Raw genomic sequence first — 20,416 nt, 5'->3', positions numbered from 1 at the left:
TTAAAGGGTATTGAGACAGGCGAGGCAGAGGTTTGGAGGAATCAACAATAATGCAGACGGGGTCAGTATGTAAACAGCCCACTTCAGACGGGTCGGTTGGCCACAGAGAGGATGGGACCTGTGAAATTAGGTGTTCAAGGGACGGGACCAATGGGCAGCAGGGGACCGGAGCGGAAAGGGGAGTTTCAGACAGCAGGGAGGCTACAGAATCACTCAGAGAGGACTGGGGGATTTGTAAGTAGACACCATCTGGGGAACAGTAGATGGTACAGCCAAGTTTACATAACAGGTCCCGACCCAAAAGGTTCACCAGAGTGGAATCTGAGAGGAGGAATGCATGGTCCGCGGAAAGGGGACCAACCTGGACTGGTAGAGGTTTTGAAAGGGGATAAGGGGTTGGGACTCCCGTAATGCCCACAGCGGATATGGTTTTTTCGGAGCGGGAAACCTCAGGCAGGTCGGCAGTACGAACTGCAGAGAGCGAAGCTCCCGTATCAACAAGGAAAGGGAGAGAAAGATCATTAATAGCCCAAACACATTCACCCGTGGGAGTGAGAGGTAGTAAAGGAACTAAAATTTCCTGAGGTTCCCTGGTGTTCTATCATTGCTGTGGGACAAAGTAAGTCTGGGGACTGTCGGGCTGTGCCGACAGGGGGGTCTAGCTGGTTGTTTACAGAGCTATTAGGCCAACGCGGACACTTGTTTTTCCAATGTCCGGGTTGTTTACAGTAATTATAAACACCTCCAAAACCTGAAAATCCTGTTCCACGGCCCCTCCCGTGACCACATCCACCTCCCCGGTACTGTTTACCTTTCCCTGAATAATGCTGTATTTGCAGGGCCATTAACTTTTGGGAAGATTGTTCCTCCTTTCCCTTTACAGTGCGATGGCAGTGTTCTGCCACTGATTGTAATTTATCCATGGTTTCAGTTTCCCACCCAACACTTATTCGCTTTAGCATATTGCCAATAGCAGGTAGGAGGCCATTAACATACGCATGAGCCAGGGCGCCCTTCCCATTTTCACCCGGTTGCTGTATACCAGAATGTTGCAGAAAAACATCAGTCAGTCAGGTGCAATAGTCACCCGGACTTTCTCCCTGTCGCTGTTTACAGCAATGTGTGGCTGTCCAGTTTGTTTTTGAAGTCCATACTCGAGGGATGGCCTCATGTAGGTTTTTAGCTCAGTCTTTACACTTTTTCCGGTATTCAGTGTCAGGACCGTGTCTGGTAAAGTTGAATGGCGCTCACTGATGGGCCAGTTGGCTGCTGTGAGCCATTTTTCATGCTCGCTAGGGGTTACAAGTAGCTTGCACAGCTGCAGGAGGTCTGCCTCAGAGGGTTCATAGGTGTCGCACACTAACAAAAATTCCTCTGCAAATGTGGTAGGATTTTCCAGGGGCTTTGGAAAGCCTTTTACAATTGAAAGGAGCTCTGTACGAGTCCAGGGTTTATAGCTCCAAGTGGGACCCTCTTGTTGGCCCCCAGTAGGCAGGATTTGGAGGGGAGCCTGGATAGGTTTAGAGCCAGAGCGTAAGCGTTGGGCCCAGTCAGTGTCCAGGCTATCTTCGTATGTATGGGGAAAAACAGAGAGGTCAGGCAGACTGGAGGGTTTCGGGGGAATGGGGGGTTTTTCTTTACGGGTCTGAGTGGTACCGGAGGAATGGGCCTGGGTGGTATTGGACGATCTGGACTGGTCTGAACTGGAGACCCTTGGGAGTTGTTGTGACCGCCTATTGATCCGATACAAAGATGCCAGGCCAATTAATGCATCTTCCTCATCTTCTTCCCCGGAATTTAATAAGGGGTTTTCTTCGTCCTTTCCCACAATGAGATGGGAGTATGAAGGGAGATGGGATCAATCCTGGTTTTCTCGGAGAATGGGATAAAGGGGAGCGCTCGGTCTGGCAGCGAGAGAGAAGGCTTCTAATAAAGCTTTTAACTTATCGTTTGAATCTTTGAGAGAGGCAAGTTTTGATTCTGTCCACCTATGATTTGCCTCTTCCCACCACTGCATGAAACAATCGACCTCTCCTTTTGCCAGTTTAGTTTTAGGTTGGCCGAGTTTGTCTTTTAAGACGTCTACTCGGTCTGTGTCCCAAGATCCTAACAGTGGCCACTGAATTTTGGGATTCTCCTGAGTTAGCCTAGACCATTTTTCCAGAAATTTACAGGAGTCCGGACCCTTCCTAAAATACATAAAATGAGCCGGTGTTCCTTTAGGGAACTGTCCCGACTTGGATGTCTGGTTACCCATACAGGAGGACTTCACACACCAATCACACAAGAAGGAAAGTCGGGTTCCTCAGAGTGATGCCCGGTGCAAAACACAAAGGGAGCCCACAGGCTACTGCCTCAATCGCCCTTGCTTTCTCACCAAGGGTTTTACCCAAGGCGCGGTGCGGCTGCGATTGTTCAGATTTCACTCACTCAGACCGTGGGGACAGAAACCCTTTGGTCAGCCGATCCCCGGATGGAGACGGTGCCCAGACTCAAACACACCACAGGGAGGACGGATAGACACAGAGACAAGACAGTCCTCAGTCCGGACAAAACACAGAAATAATTACCTGACCAGATTCCTGATGTCCGATCCCAGGATCCCTACCAGAACAGAGTGGAAACCAACAGGTTGGATGGCATAGACTTCACTGTGGTCATGCACCCTTCCGTTCTGGCGGAGGACTGCTTGGGCCAAATGCCCAGCTGCCGGCTTGCCACGGCATCCTAAGAATGGTCAGGAGTCACACGGCCCCAGTGAAGACGGTTGCCATCTCAGTGGAACCTCCAAATTGTCAAAGTCAGATTCAAGACTCACAAATTTATCAGACCACTCTGTTTATTAGCAAAGTGCTTTGCCAATGCACCCAGATATGTGTGAGCCTCTTGCCAAAGCTCAAGCTAACTTATTTAAACAGATAAGGGAAAGCCAATTTAACATAAGAGACAAAAGGAAGAAGAAACTGACAAATATATATACATATCTTATTTGCAAACTAACATTTACCAATCTCCTAGCTCAGTAGGAGCTCTAAGTTAATTAGTATGAGGACCCATTGTCTCACACTCCTTAATGTTTCTCTTCCTGACAACTATATTTCAACAAACCTTTCAAGCAGCATTTCTTTAATTAATTATAATTTCAATATAATTCATTCTACTTTCACAATTGAATACTGTATTATAGATGGGACTGGTAGTGTCACCTGTCATTAAGGTTGCCCGACACTTCAAGTTAAAAGATCCTGTTTTCAGTTGCTGATAATTTTGCCGAACTTGAACCATTCAGGCTGAAATTTTCCATGCTGGGAGTCTACCTCAAGATGAATTTTGAGGGAGAATTTTAGACAAAACAGTTCAGATATTTCTGAAAATGAGACTAGGGGAAAATATGTTGTGGTGTTCATGTTTAAAAAATTCTGGCAACCTTTTATTTTTGTTTGAGAAACTCTAGTGCCTCCATGCTTTGAAGCAGATACTTGAAATTTTGAAGGAATGAGGGCCTTAGTGGTAGGGATGTGTCTTTTGCCATCCCTGTGGCAATCCAGGCAAGTTTGGCCATAGTATTCGCCTTTGAAAAATTTCAGTTTGCACATGCTCAGTAGACACTTGCTAGAGCTTTTTAATTAATTTCCCTGAATCCATGCTTGTTGGATATGCTCCAGCCAGGGCTGCTGCTGGCCAGGCTGGGACCATGCACCAGAACTGAGTGCAGTGAGACTCTCTCTCCTGTATTTTCACTCTCCTGTATTTTCACTGATGCCCCTGGTGAACCCAGGCAGCGTGGAGGAGGAAGCTGCCTGGCTCAAATGCAGAGGGGACAGACCAACTGGATTTGAGGGTGGGTCTGGAGATCCTGGGACTTAGAGGCTGGCCTGGGGGAGGGAAACTGGGACTTGTCATTGAGAATTGTTGAAACTGAGCTTGGATGGGCAAGGAGACTAGGACAAGGAGTTGGGGGAAGTACACTGAGGTTGGATGAGGAGCCCAGGGATGGATGTTGGAGTGGAAGCCAGTGGGGATGAGATTCATGGGGACAGGCATTGGAGGCAGGTGGGAGAGAGAGAGATCAGATGAGGAGCTGGGAAGTGGGATGGGATCTGAGAATGGCTGGACAAGAAAACTGGAAGTGAGGGAGGTTGGAATCAGAACAGGGAGTTCAGATGGGTGAAAATAGGGCTTCCTCAGCAAGGCGACTGGGGCTGGGATGACAAACCTTACCAGTGGAGACTAGGACTAGTTAAGTTAGGAGAATGGCACTGGGTGAGGAGCCAGGAGCAGGGAAGAAACAGGACTCAGACAGGAACTGGTTGGAGAGGACAGGATAGAAGGAACCAATCTTGAGGGGAATGGGTAGAAGGATCTGTGCCCACTAGAGCACATGCCCCACCAGAATCTGGAATGGAACCCAAGATGCCTGAGTCTCACTATTCCTCTGCTGTTGACAAATGTCTGTGAAACCACTGGCAAAGCGCATGTCTCGTCCCCCTCTAGTGCTGATCCACATAAAGTAATACAGCCTGCTACTGCTATCGGTTACTCTATTACCTTTAAGTGGCACAGCTCTGTGCAGCGGAAGCTACTGATGTCCATATACTATATGATGGAATTTCTGTATTTTCAGTTCGTGTTTTTAAAACGTGGGAAATTATACCCAAAAAACCTGTGTTAATAGAATGTTAACATTGCAAAGTCAAGCACTCAAAAGTTAGGAAATGCCAAAATTAAGGTTGCCTGTGGAACTCTACCTAATTCAGCCACCTTGTGTGTGTACATTATATGAGGTCGTGCTTAATTACATGATCATGTACTATTTTTTTCCACAAGACCACAGCCTCATTCAGTGCACACAATGGACATGCTCTGGAGGCAAATCAGTCTTGTTCAGTGAATGAGGCTGTGGTCTGTGGGACCCCCAGCTTCATCTGTTGCAGAAGTTGGAAGGTTTCTAGTGAGTGAGGCAGGGATTGCAGGAAGAGAAAGAGTGGTCTCATGGTTAAAGCAGTTCAGTGCTGCCCTGGAGAACTGCATTCTATCCTTGCCTCTTCAGAGAGTTCCTGTGTGAATCATAGAATATCAGGGTTGGAAGGGACCTCAGGAGGTCATCTAGTCCAACCCCCTGCTCAAAGCAGGACCAATCACAAATGCAATATCAAGCTAATGTGAATGCCAAGCTGAAGTTCACAGTGTTGTATACTTTGTAACTATCATTACATTTCTATTTTTGTCATACTGATACGCTTTAAAAAAAACCAAAACCTCTCATGACATGAGTTTCTGCTGAGGAATTGACTGAAAAACAGTTATACCCATTTTTTACCCATTAATATTTTGTGTTCGAGAATATTAATCGTTGTGGAAAACAAAAACCATTTAAATAAGGACTTTAACACTGTAGCAAATTACATAGAACAGGACATTTTAATACAGGAAACTTACATTGCCAATAATTTTCTATATCTCCTTTGCAACTGCTGTAGATATTTATATCTAAATAAAGATTTCCACACTATCAACTCTTCCTTCTGCTTAATCTTGGAATGAAATCAATATAATGTATTTATGACCACAATCCAGGTTTAGCCTAAGTTTACCTCCACGTTTTTTGCCTTGGAAAAAGGCTCTGTAAGATTCTTGGGTGCGGTGAATGTCAAGACCAAATTTTATTCTAAAAGGGGTAATTACCTCTCTAGAAACAGGTGTGCAATGCTGGTTTCAGCCTTGAACAGCTTTGCCAACTTCCGCCTTTCCCAAGGGCAGAGTAACTCCACTGAACGTCACTGCCATTAGTGCACATTTTTATTTCCATTATTGTGATTTAATTAACAGACACACAATTTATACAAATGAGATATTTAGGAAGTCAAATGAATATATCATTCTGAAATGTAAATTTGCTGGGAGGAAATTGTCAGCAAAAGGAAACACCAAAGTAAATAGGTAGAGCTTTTGCTATTTACAGGAAAGCTCTCTGTTTGCTAGGCTGAATGATAAACCTGATTTCCTGAAAAAGACGAAGAATTCTCTTTATGTTTTATTCCTAATGTATAGCTTTTACAGACTGGAGAAGCAGCTTCATTTGAACATTGTTCCAGTGGAATTCAGAACGCACAGCATGTATCAAGGAACTCTCTTATTATAGCAACACTAGTCCTCCTTCAGATTGCCATTTCATTTCAGTAATTGCAAAGCTGAAAATCCTGTGCACCCTCTAAAAAGAAAGGTTTCAGAGTAACAGCCGTGTTAGTCTGTATTCGCAAAAAGAAAAGGAGGACTTGTGGCACCTTAGAGACTAACCAATTTATTAGAGCATAAGCTTTCGTGATGCATCTGAGGAAGTGAGCTGTAGCTCACGAAAGCTTATGCTCTAATAAATTGGTTAGTCTCTAAGGTGCCACAAGTCCTCCTTTTCTTTTTTCTAAAAAGAAAGTTTACTCTTTGAGGCCATACACCTCCCTGTTGATATTCTTTTTGCATCTATATATTTATTTCATTATCATGTATTGTACTATTAAGAAATAAAGTAATTCTAACACTAACAAATTGTATACATTACAACTAGTAGAGACAAAAGCTATTGCCAAAAGGTTGTTGTCACAGAGACTAAGGGTAACATTAGCCAAAAGCAGCTGTTTATATCCTCTGCCCATGCTGAGCCTATATTGTTCTCCTAAATTCTCCTAGATTTCTCTAACTAGTAAAGGGGGAGTGCTTGGTAACTTGATCTATGTGAAAACAAAATGAAATATACTGATGTCACACATTTTTTCTCTGGGAAGGACAGATTTTTCCACCCATGTGAAATGTTATTTCTGTCAGTTCATGGGTGCAGACAGATATGCTACAGTATAGAGATTTAGTTCCATGGGGTCATCTCTGGCAGAGGGGCTTTTTTGTGTTTAGCCCTTTTATTAATGTATTTTTAGAAGCTATATCTACTGTAGTTGCAGGTGCTGTGTTTGTGCAGTATATTGGGTGTATAACAGGAGTATCTCAGCAAAGTATAGGTACCATGTGGCCAGGACAGTTGATTAGTATACAAATGTCAAATAGCTCTTTGCTCCCCATATCTATAACTTGGTAGGGATAGCACAAAAAGAGAATCAGATTCTGCTGTTACACCACTGCAAATGTATATTAATTCTGTTGACTTCAAAGTCAGAGACACTCTCTTGCAGAGACAGACAAGCCTTCTGCAGTGTGCAGAGCCTGTGTGTGTTATATAGGGGACCAGACAATCAGAATCAGCCTGTGAATAGCCTAAGGGGCTTGCAGCTCACCTCAGGGAAATAGTTGGCAATGTGTGTTTCAGTTTATGTGGTCCTCTTTAAGAAGACTGGATTGCAACATGTCTTTATATGTTTGTGAAATATGCCATCTGAGAGTCAGAGAGAGTAACAAAAGAAAAGAAATCCTGCAAGGTGGGGAGGTAGGTTGATTGTGAGGTCTCTTGGAAGGTGGGAGCAGTATGTGTTGCATTCTTGGTTTTAGTGGGGATGGAGTTATTTTTATTTTTACTTTACAACTAAAAAATAACTATTTCTTTAGAGGTGCTCTAAATCCACTGATGACATGAAACATTACATCATTTGCAGCAGTTATAAATGTCTACTTTTAAATGCATTTTGGTGACTTGTTAGAAAAATTAATGGAGGTAAAAGATTTATAATGTTTTATATCACACAAAAATGTCCTTTCTGTGTTTCTATAGTATGGAAACTACGTACTTGGTTTTTTTTAAAGTGATCTCTGATTGTGGCATAACACTGCCATACCCTACCCCAACCCGAATCATTCATTTATCTTAATAGTTGCTTTCAGACTGTGTAGGATTAAATACTACCATATCTTTATAAATTCCCTTAAAATTGCATCCTACCCAAGGAACTGGGGGGGGGGTTCTATTAATAGAAAAGGGATAATTTTCACAATCTGATCATTTCTTTACAATGACTGTTCTAGATAAATTTGCTATTTGCAAGGAGAGTTTGCTGGTTCATTTATATACCCTAATTCCGGTCGTGCTTTGATCTGAACCATTTTGGGTGGTATATCTTTGGCATAAGCTTGCATGTGATGTAGTATAATTTAAAAATGAGAAAGAGCCCTTCTGCCTAAAGATTTTATATTAAATCTTCACATTTAAGCATGAAATTGTAAAAAAAAAAAAAAAAAAAAAAAATCACTTTTATTCTATTGTGTTACATGAAACAGTACCCCAATAGATATTTTACTGTAATTCACTGGTTGAGATTTTAATTGCACAGAAATCCAGGAATTCAAAGTGACAGTTCTTCCAAGTGTAACTCCTCCTACTTGCATTTATGCAGAAATGTGAAGGACCCCTTGTAAATCGTGCTGCAGATCCCTGCTAGATGTACTAATGTAACATAATAATGTGCCCTATTTATTTTTGCTATGTTGAGTGTTCAAATCTGAGCACAGGGATTTAAACATTTTGGTGACCATGTGTTTTTGGATATTTTTCTCTACCAGTGCATAGTTGAGTGATTGCCTTGTGCCATGGGTAAGGAATTGAATTTTTATTCTCCTAGGAACATGGGTCCTACATCTATCAAAAAATAATATTGAGTAGGTTGTGGTTGCTGCTGTGATACTTTTCCCAATGGAGATATTGTTCCAGGGCTGCTCCTCCCTAAAAGTATAGCTTTCATGGGGAGGTGTGTCAACAGACCTGGAACTGACAAAAAACACTTAAGAATACATGCTAGCTCTAACTATGCAGGCATTCACTACTGTTCACTGCTAAATTTAAGGTTGGAGGTCTGAGCCTCCTCTTGCTGAAGTCAGTTTTATACCACTGAAACTCCACGGACTTTATTGAAGTCATGATTTATACTGATGTATGTCAGAGGAGGATCACTGTCTTGTGCGGGTAAGTTGAATATTGTTTACAACCCTTGTCCTTCTCTGTCTCCTACATGCCCTTGCACACATGTGCACATGCAGGGTGTCAAGGTTCCTCCCCCACTCTGAACTCTAGGGTACAGATGTGGGGACCTGCATGAAAAACCTCCTAAGCTTATCTTTACCAGCTTAGGTCAAAACTTCCCCAAGGTACAAAATATTTCACCCGTTGTCCTTGGACTGGCCGCTACCACCACCAAACTAATACTGGTTACTGGGGAAGAGCTGTTTGGACGCGTCCTTCCCCCCAAAATACTTCCCAAAACCTTGCACCCCACTTCCTGGACAAGGTTTGGTAAAAAGCCTCACCAATTTGCCTAGGTGACTACAGACCCAAATCCTTGGATCTGAGAACAATGAAAAAGCATTCAGTTTTCTTACAAGAAGACTTTTAATAAAAATAGACGTAAACAGAAATAAAGAAATCCCCCCTGTAAAATCAGGGTGGTAGATATCTTACAGGGTAATTAGATTCAAAAACATAGAGAACCCCTCTAGGCAAAACCTTAAGTTACAAAAAAGATACACAGACAGAAATAGTTATTCTATTCAGCACAATTCTTTTCTCAGCCATTTAAAGAAATCATAATCTAACACATACCTAGCTAGATTACTTACTAAAAGTTCTAAGACTCCATTCCTGGACTATCCCCGGTAAAGACCAGCATATAGACAGACACAGACCCTTTGTTTCTCTCCCTCCTCCCAGCTTTTGAAAGTATCTTGTCTCCTCATTGGTCATTTTGGTCAGGTGCCAGCGAGGTTACCTTTAGCTTCTTAACCCTTTACAGGTGAGAGGAGCTTTCCCCTGGCCAGGAGGGATTTCAAAGGGGTTTACCCTTCCCTTTATATTTATGACACAGGGCATTCTAGATTACGTGATAGTTGCATGAGCCAAGGTGCAAAGTAATACCAGGTCACTGAAATTACTTTTGTTCCCTTCCACCTCACATATACATATGCTTACATGCATACAAATGAACATTTATTTCTGAGTTATTCTATATGTAGGTAGCTCTTTTTCAGCCTCCTAACATTTTTTTGTTGCTCTTCTTTGAATGCACTCAAAGTTTTCAATGTTGTTGAAAGCGTATGCAGAAAACTGAATACAATAGTCACATTATGGTTGAACTGAAGCAGCGTAGAGATCAGAGCTGGTAACAAGTTTTTGAAGGAAAAGTGTTTTCAACAAAAATAGTCCTTTTTCAAAATATTTTTTCACAATATTGTCAACATAGTCAAAAGTGTTTACTCAATGAAAAAAAATTATTTGCAAATTTGATCAAAAACACTATTGTAGACATTATTAAAATAGTTATAAAAATTTGCATTTACAGAAAACAGTTTCTAGTAAACAAAAAAGTTCAGTAACCATTTTGATATTTTTGATAAAAATTTCCAAAAAAGTATTGAAATGTTTAAAAACCAGAAATACGTCAAATCTTTCAAAATTAAAACAATTTCAGTTTTTTTCATGAAACTAGTTTTTTATTTTTTGACCATTTGTAATAGATAAAAAAAAGGAACAGAAAAGTAATTATTTTTATCTCCTTGCTTACACTTGTTATTTACTAAAATAGATTTCATTGACAGATACAAAGGGGGGGATAATAGCCTTCAAATTACCATATGTATGTGAGATGAGAGAGGTGGGTAGATGCAGAGAAACATCACATAGGGCAATCTAATGCAAGGAGAAATGGTGGAAGGGGAACAGACTCATATCTGGCTTTCTTAGAGCTTTTATGTTACCAGTTCCCTTAGTGTATCAGTGATTCCCAGATAAATAAAACCTATGATGTCCCTAGTGGACTTCATGAAGTTTTCTGCTTTTCCACCCATTTTTAGCTAAAGAGGCTCGACTTATGAAATAAAGGTTGTTCAAGATCATTTAGCACCTGCATGCTACAGTGGAAAAAAACATGAACAAGTCACCTTTCCGTATTAGTGAGGCAGATTAGTTCAAATCCTGTTACCAACATGTGCACTGGCAGAGTTATGGTACCTGAATGGAAACAGCTGAACCACTTGAAGGTTCTTTTATATTAGTCAATTAGATCCTTTTTCATAGAGTTCAGTGTGTCCTGTCTTAAAACAGAGAGCACTTGTTGGAATACAATTGTTACATTCAGAATTGGCATTGCTGTAGAATTTCAAGAGAAGGTGTGTGTGTGTGTGTGTGTGTGTGTGTGTGTGTAAAAGAAAGACAAATACAAAAAAGACTAATTTGCCTAGGGTAAATGTCTGAACCTTCATGTTGCCACAGAAAGAAAAATGGTCACAAACAAATGTAAAAATATACAGCCATGGTAATTCGAAGGCTATTCCCCCCCCCTTGTATCTGTTTTAGTAAATAACAAGTGTAAGCAAGGAGATTAAAAAAAAAACCTAAATGTTTATTTTGTGGAGATTTTTTATTGGTGTTAACAATTCGAGAGCCTGCCTTTTCCTGTTATAGACTCGTCGATATGCATAAGCTTTTCTAAGCATTTACATTCTATACATGAGGTAAATGTGCTCTCATAAATGATCACAACAAAAGACAATATTGGAAGCTACTTTAACACTAGCAAATGTTAGAAATTGACTTACTGATTATAAAATTCATTGCACTGAATACAAATGCCCTCAAACTGAACAATGAAAAACTGCTAACTGCTGTTGCTCTTTTAAGGTGAAATGAAAGTAACTGAGCTTTATGTGAGAAGTCCTCCCTCTTGTTCCCACATATGCATTCCCACGAAAAGATGCACATGGTGTAGAGAGTCTTGACAATTCTGTATGATACTAATACTCTTGTTTTGTTTTTAAAGTAAACGTTTAATATGTCATCCCTGCGATGCGCTCTTTAGAAAGTTATATACAGAGGACGGGAACAGAAAAGCTATCACTGGCATGTGCAGAATGTATTGGGAACAGAACAATCAAATCAAACCCAGTGTAAAGAAATAACTCATGACACATGCCTGCTTAGAAAGTGTATGCTACCTGGTGCCACAGCAGGATAGTGTAACTTGCAAATCCTTACAAATAAGAATCCAGCAATTTCCATATTGACCATTGTTCCCTTCATTGACACTTCGTTAGGAGGAAACAGACAGAAGTGCCTAACTGGTGAGCAAACATAGCACACCATTTTTCAATCATATCTGTCTGTAAAAGAACATTAAAGCGTTTTCTGGATGAAAGTAATATATAGGTCTTAGCTCTGGTGAATATCTAACCATGAATGAAAACAAGCTCTACCTTACAGAAATCATCCATAAGAAGTGCTTGGTTTGGTTTGGTTCTTTTGTATTTTTTTTTAAATCTAGAAGATAATTTTCAGTTGGTTTGCTGCCACCAACCCCCTACTTTGTAGAGTTACTCAGGAAAAAGTGATGACCTCCATGTTATTGAAGGTTGAACAATGTTAAGGTCATCCTCCTCCCTGGTTACTGATTCCTTATATAGTTGTTATCAAACACACATCAGAAGGTTATGGAAATTATGACAGGTTTATTACTTTTACTAACACCTATGACTATTGTCAAAGTAACAAAGGGGAGGAATAAGATTTATATATGGAATATATACATGTATACACTTAGAGCACTTTTTATAAAGAGCTCAATGTAAATAAATACTGAATGCTCTTTCTCTAAATCAGTGGTTCTCAACCAGGGGTACATCAATTCATCTAGAAATTTGCCTAGTTTTACAATAGGCTACATAAAAAGCACTAGCAAAGTCAGTACAAACTAAAATTTCACAGACAATGATTTGTTTATACTGCTCTGTATACAATACACTGAAATGTAAGTACAATATTTATATTCCAATTGATTTATTTTATGAATGTATTTTAAAAATGAGAAAGTGAGCAATTTTTATGTCTGATTTTGTAAGTTTTTAAGTGAGATGACACTTGGGGGTACACAAGACGAATCAGACTCTTGAAAGGGATACTGTACTCTGGAAAGGTTGAGAGCCACAGCTCTAAATGAACAATAACTATTAACTTAAATATACTCACACAGTCTCTCAGATTACCCAAAAGCCTTCATCCAGTATGTCTACATAGATGATTTGGAAACCCCAATAGTCACCTTACTTTTCCCGATATGGAAGAGGAGATGTTCACCATAAGACCCCAGTACACCCTTCTTGAAAGGTGACCATGTTCTAACCACACAGTATTCATTCACAATATCCAAGGAGCACAACTTCTTGGCTCAAAGCCATGTTAACTGCAGTGGTGCATACCAGCTCAGCTTGTTGCCATGTCTTTCTGAGTCATCTAAATAGAGACCCCTTGATGCCAGGACTGCAATGACTGAATTCCAAGGCGACTCAATGGTATCACCCTTTTAATGTCACCAGCCTGAAGCGAACAATCTAAATCAATCACAGCGCCTATCTGTAATTTTCTACAGGTTCCACAAAATATAGGATCTGATGCTGCTCTCACTAAATCACAATAAAACTGACCTCTGTGTGTTCAGGATATGGCTTATAGCTTGTGATATAATATGTGATTACTTCCCTTTTCCTGCATTCACTGCCATTGGAGCAGTTTTTATAGTGAGGGTGCTGAGCGTCATTGTACAAACCTGTAAACCCTGTACATGATGGAAAGCACATCAGCACTTCTAGTTCCAGTGCTCCTGCCACCATTTCAGCCCGCTCCTCTGCAGAAGTTCAGGCCACAGCTCAGTCCTTTCCGTACAAAGATTTAACATTACACAGAGTTACAGTTCTGAGAGAGAAAGTGTGACCCGCAATTTGTCAAGAAGTAACGGTTAATAAGCATGAACAACCTGCAAGCAATATTTGAAATGGTTGTGACTATTGCAGCTCATCAGCAGCAACAGTCTTCAACTCTCACAACCAGTGATAACTACCAGTCTCCTTCTCTGGTTTACAGTGAGATAGGTTGCACACTGTGTGGATCCAAAGGATTTGCCACAGTCTTGAGACAGTGAACAGCTCTTATCCCTGCATCGTTTAGCTGTTGAGTTCTCCCTGGCTCGCTCCAACTTTCCCTATTTTGTAGTCTTCTCACTGAGCTCCAGTTGTTTGAGCCTTCAGATGGTGACTATGGGTATGTCCTGCAATGAAAGCTTTTTATATATCTTTGAAATGGTTACTGAGAATGTTTAGCAATGGCTACACCCATGATTTCTGGCTCCTACAAGGGAGTATCGCACCTGGCTCTGGTAAATCTGTACACACACACAGCCCCCAAAACAAGAAATGGTGTATCCACCCTACTTTGTTTTCCCTTACTTATGCAACTAAATGGAGCAGTGTATGCATGTGGGTTACACTTGTGCTTCCAAAGTGACTGAATAACCATTTATAGATACACTGCGAAAAGAGAAGTTGTTTCCATCCAATTCACTGAAACAAAACTAATTTAGCGGCAATAATAACACCAGAAAATACAGCTGCTTGGGCATGAACAGTGTACCCAGTTTTCAGAAGGAGGGCTTCAATGAAATCCCAGTGGCGTGCTTATTCTTTTCACAGCTCCTTTAACAAAAAGAGAATGTCAATGCGTAGGTTTATGATACACTAGGATTGTCAGCATAAGGAGGTAGTTTCTTTCCATTAATATTGTGGGTTCAGAATTAGGAACAGAACTGGAACGTAACCCTGGGAGACACTTCACTCCTTTCTCCACATCCTCATGACTGACCACACCCCCTGCACCTAAAGATCCTGCTGACATCCATGCCTGTCTAATTGCTGTGGGAAGTGAAGAGAGAAATCCTCTGTGTCTCCCCTTTCCTGGCCTTCATAGTAATATAAAAGCCTTTGGCCCTTATGTGGGAAAGGTGAAGAAATATAGCTGCCCTTCCCTGCCAGATTCCTTCCCTCTAAAGCTCTCTGCACTGCATTCTCCCCACGACTGTTAACCATAGTCATTTCTCAGGGGGACTGTGGAGGCACATGCAAGATTTCAGGCAGATTGGTTTGATTTTGTGCGATTATGAAGGGAGGAGGAAGTCAAAATATGTTTTGTAGGCCTTGATGCTGCAGTCCTTATGTACCATGCAGTATGAAGTTCAAGGTTATTGTGTTTCAGTGCGAGCGCAGTGCAAATGAAACAGAGGCACAAGTAAGGTCGAGGGCTATGCATAGTCATCCACACTGAAAGGCAATAAATATCAAGCACCCAGCACCAAAAATAAGGATGAAATTAGTAATACAGTAGGTATGTCTGAGGAGAGTGGTTTAAGTGTGAACTTTATTATGAGGCACTGATTTTTATTAGTAGAAGTAATAGTATTTGTATAGTATTGTATTGCTCCTTGGATCAGGGCCTCCTTGTGCTGGGCACTGTCCACACAACAAAAATGCAGACCCTTGCCCCTAGCCATGTGTTTCCCTCCTAGGTCTCAATTGCTGCAGGGAGTGACTTGGCAGCCATTCAGCAGCTTTCTAGCGCAGAGTGAGAATCACGTTTGCTCCCTTTTTACAGTTTGCTTATGCGTGCCACACTCTGCACCTGCACAGAGTGAGGCCTAGTCCGTATCGGGAAGCTAGCTTCAACCTCACGCACATAACCTCATGTCTATACATGATGTATTTCCTTTCTCCACAGTGCTTTGCAGTACTTTCAGTTTTTCTCTATTCAAGCCCTAAGGAATTGTTAAACAGAAGATCCTAATATTAGTAAGTTAATGTTTTAGATATGGGCTGCCTTAATTTTCCTCTGTATAAATTGGTTTTAGAAATCAACCTTAATTATTTCTGCAGTTGATCAGCAGCACTTTGGAGAGCTGATTTCACCCGGTATTCCTGTATAAGACAGTTGGAAGTTTTCTACCGTAACAAAACAATGTCAGTGAAGCAGCCAGATGTATAAACAGTGGATCATGGTTCAAGTTCATGTTATTGCTTTAGAGATGCAACCAGAACCTCAGAACCAAACACTCCCGATCTTTGGGAAAGCTTAATTCCATGCGTGGCAGCTCAGACCCCTCTCAGTTATACATACTTGTTTTGCAACTGAAAATACATGAAATAAGACTTACTTTGCAAAAAAGTTATCCACACATTGGTAGGAATACATTGTGTCCACTTTGGTACTAAATTGCCAGGGTGAGAGGAAGGGAGCGATTAATGTTAATTGTTCTGCTTATTATTGTCCTATCAATGGCCAGTTATACTGCTGATGATGTTGAGGGTTCCCTAAGAGTCTAATTCTTTTCTTTAAGACGAAGGAATGCAGGAATTTCTGGCTATTTGTTTGCTGTCAGTAAAATTTCACCTGTATTTTTGTTGCTTTTGTTTTTCATCTCATAGCACTAGCTAGGGATGCCATGTAAACATCCAGTGTCAGTAAATATGTTGCCGTTTTCTCCTTTTCTTCAATTTTGATTAGAACAAGCAACATTTTGGTGTACTTTTTAATTAAAAACTGCTTTGATTAAAAGCTTTTTCTTTTCTTTTCTGCTTGGATCTAAAGAGTTTGTTCTAGTGAGGCACAAGATCAAAGGATTTTTTGTTTTTATTCATTTATATTACAGTGAAAATTAAACCTTTTCTTTTTACCAAAGACAAAGCAAACAAAAATATATGTAACAGGAGCTACCAAAGAACATATGCATTTATTAAGTATTTTTGTGCCTTAACAACCAACACAAACACCTGGAGGGTAGAAGACGAAGAGAAATGAGAATTAGGCAACCTGTCTGTGAATGTAATGTAACTCCTACAGTTTTTGCTACAGACTGTGCTATGAAATAATATTCTGTTATATGAAGTAGATTGCTCTCCAGAGTCCCTAATATGTTAGCCTCGAATATGGGGGATTTATTCCAACCAGCAAATGGACTTTGGAAAATAAAAATACAATTGGCAACAAACTGCCCCAACAAAGGGGGCTTTACTCCTTGCTGAGTAGTTCATTCCTGTATCTCAGCTAATTGCTTTTATTGTACTGAATAACTAATGTTTAGCCACAAGCAACTACTACAGCAATAGAGAAATAAATATGCAGTTTTGTAGAATTCAGCCCCCACTACCTGTTTACTTTTTCACATAAAATACAATTAGGTTCTGCAAATAGAAAAATGCAGTTCAGTATACTTAAGTGGCTTGAAAAACCATCATTTTAATACAAGTTTCTTATATTCCACTGCTGCTTAAGAGGGCTTGTTTACACAGTGCGTTAGTTTGCACAAGAGGGATTTAAATTCTAGTGAGCATTGGAGTGTTGCACACTAACTGGCCTGTCTGGACACTGCTGGTGCACACTAAAAGTTCCCTAATGTGCATTAATATAGTACCCAGGACTACATTAATGGTCACTAGGGGAACTTTTAGTGTGCACAAGCAGTGTCCATGCAGGTCAGGTTGTGCACAACATGTTCAAATCAGGTGGTGCACTGGAGTTTACACTGCTCTAGTGCAGTCTAACACAACATGGAGACAAGCCCAGAGCTAAAATTTCTACTTTGACAATTTACTAACACAGTATGCTATAAGAGGCTTCACTTGATTCATGTACTATGATGAAATGTGACCTCTTTGAAGACTTGGCATCCTGGAATCACCTTATATGCATAGATCACTGGAGGCAAGACTTTCCAAAAATCCAACAGAAAGGGCATACACATAACTCAGACTTCTTGCAAGGAGTCCTTTTAGGCTCTATACAGAGATGCAAACTGAGGTGGGATTTTATGGTGGAAAGGGCAGAAGCAAGTAAAAGTAAGTAGGTTTCTTGTAAAATTTAAAATAAATTATTCTAAATACTCCTTTGGATTACAGTAGTGTATTTATAACAGAATAACAATCAATTCAGGATATCTGTTTGTGCTGGCAAAGGACCTTTTACGGATGCAGTGGGGAAGGCAGCATATCTTTGGACTTCTGTGTCATTCAGGACTGCAACTGGAGGGAGAACAGAACTTCTCTCAAGTGTGGTGACTGGGGCAGAACTCACCAAGACTGAGAGAGCCTGCCAATTTAGTAGTTATGGCTTAGTGAGAAGTCAGTAAACTTTTTTTGATAATTAAGGCTCTGATTCTGGAGGGCATTTAACTGCATGTTTAACTTTAAACACCCTGACTCTAATAGGACTATTCATGTGCTTAAAGTTAAACACTATCGTAAGTGTTCTGTTGAACTGGTGGCCATTAAAGTATACTGTGAATGTTTGTTCGTGTTACCTGTTGGTGCATTCCCTGATTTGATAAGTTGGCTCTTTTTCCTAGAACATACTTGACATCATTGTTCATACGTATTTTTGATGAATTTACATGTCCTTACTCTCATGGGTTTTTGGTGAATGACTGGATTTGAACTTTTTTTTTTTTTAAAGAACTCTATGACAAAATTAAGATGATCTTATTTGTGCTTATATATACTTTGTATTAGTTACATTTTATATATTTATCCTATGTCAGTTTCTACCGCAAGATAAATACACAAACATTATTGCAGCCTGTACATGTTCATATTTTATGTGGTTTTTTTCCGGCATGGCATGAGTCATAGATCAAATTCACCCCAATGTAAGCTGTTGTAGCTCCTTGAAATAAATAGGGTTGTATGTGCTTTATACCAGCTGTGAACTTAGCTGGGAAAGTCTGGCATTGTAATAAGGATGACCGCCTGTTCCACACACAGACAAAAAAGAATAATGGCTAGATCCATAATAATAATTTAAGATACTCTTTTTGCCACATTGCTTCTGGCCCTAATGAATCGTTTGTTTTCACAGAGTCACTGGAGGTGAACTGTTTGAGGATATAGTTGCAAGGGAATATTACAGTGAAGCAGATGCCAGGTAAGTGCTTGATTTCTAAAATGTTGTTTATTGCTAGATTTTAACAATTACCTTTAATTATGCTAGCATATTTACTTATTTTGATGTTTACTTATGGTGTTTGGCATCAGTTAGAACAGAGCAATTCAGCCTTCATCTATAGTTCCCATCAAGGCTTTGTTAGATTTGGAAGATAGACATGGTCTAGTGGCTTGAGCTCAGTTTGGGTGATGGTAAATTTCACATTGCCTTCAATAGAACCATGATTTCACCCCTGTTATCATAACATGATTCTGACACTCACTGTGTCCTTAGTAAAGATACTTTCTGCCTCAATTTTCCCATCTGTAGAATGGAAATAATACTTCAATGTGACATAAAGCTTCTAATACACATTAATTTTGGAAAGCTCTACATATTTAATATTACTAGTGTTCTGAATCCAAAAAACTTTTCATTCCTTTGAGATACATTTTTTCCCCATTAACAAACAGTAGTAGTGACTGCATGTCTCTGTCAGTGCTCAAACTGTGGAGCTGCAGTTATTAGCTGTAACTGCAACTGCTTATTGAAAAAAGAGAAGAAAAGGCTGAATCTTAACATGATTCTTTAGAGATAGGGGCATCCAGGGTACCATAGCCTTTCCCCAATTCAGTGTTCTGCTGACCTCGTGACGTTTCCAAATCTGCAAACACTCTGGTCCATTAGGTTCCCTAATGCACCTCTTCATATTTGTCCCATTGCTAACTTTGTAGGAAAACTCCTTTTAAAATAAATTTAACGAGATATTTTGCTTCTGTATATTTATAATATCCAAATCACATAGAGATGCCATGTAGTAATATAACATTCAATCAGTCCTTTACAATGGTAAGGGTTGTTCTTTTAAACCACAGTCACTTTATGTAAAACACATTTTTGGGAGAGTTTAAAATAACAGCACAAATATTCTGTCCTTTAAATTTCATTTAGCAGATGGAGAGAAAACATTAGCAGTGTCCCAAGTGTGTATAACAAGTAGTAATGGGATGATGGTGAGCAAAGGAAAATCTGGGCAGGATGTTAGGAAACTTCCTGACACTGAAATTGATTAGACTGAAAAATAATCTCCTAAGGAAACCTGATCGCTCAGGACATTTAAAACTAAGCTGGACAAAACATGCTGCAGAGGAGAAAATTGGATTAGCAGTTGTGGAGGGCTGACTGAATAATTTTTGCATACTCTAATTTCTTTAGTTCTGTGGAAACAGTCACATTTTCTAATGCTGATGCCAAATGCCACAAAGTGGTTATGCTTTTTTTTAAAGAAAAGAAAAACTGAGGTGATTATTCTGGTTTAAAAGTTGTTATTATGTGATGCAAAGGGGTGCATACAAATATATACTGTATTAAACAAGTGGAGTGTTTAGGAATATTATACATCTATGTATATGTTTGTGTGTGTCCTTAGAAATAGCTAATGAGCTTTATAGATGCATGATCTATAATAAAAATAGGTCTTGTTCCTGCAAACCCTTACCTAAGTAGTCCTTATTCATGCAAGCAGTTTGTTTAATGTCAATAGGACTACTTAAGTGAGTTAATGACTACTCATGTAAGAAAGGGTTTTCAGAACTGGGCTCTACTTACTGATTTATGACTGTCCCTAACTACTGAATTTCATGGCAAAAACATTTAATATGATCAGCATCAAATCCATGGCCCTTTGACAAGTACAGTACATAT

At 40.0% G+C, this 20,416-nt stretch overlaps 1 protein-coding gene across 16 annotated transcripts in view; it reads left to right on the top strand.

Annotated features, from left to right (window-relative positions):
* The window catches only part of CAMK2D (calcium/calmodulin dependent protein kinase II delta), a 271,589-nt gene that overhangs the window by 169,890 nt on the left and 81,283 nt on the right, over window positions 1–20,416 (top strand). For all 16 annotated transcript variants that reach the window (XM_073340953.2, XM_073340965.2, XM_073340950.2 and 13 more), the window contains exon 5: window positions 18,647–18,712. In XM_073340953.2, the coding sequence (XP_073197054.1) occupies window positions 18,647–18,712 (66 nt within the window). The remainder of the gene's footprint in view (window positions 1–18,646; window positions 18,713–20,416) is intronic.

This window comes from Lepidochelys kempii, chromosome 4 (genome assembly GCF_965140285.1).
Source record: "Lepidochelys kempii isolate rLepKem1 chromosome 4, rLepKem1.hap1, whole genome shotgun sequence".
NCBI lineage: Eukaryota > Metazoa > Chordata > Testudines > Cheloniidae > Lepidochelys > Lepidochelys kempii.
The sequence above is the reverse complement of the archived record's forward strand: the minus strand, read 5'-3'. Positions and strand labels throughout refer to the sequence as shown.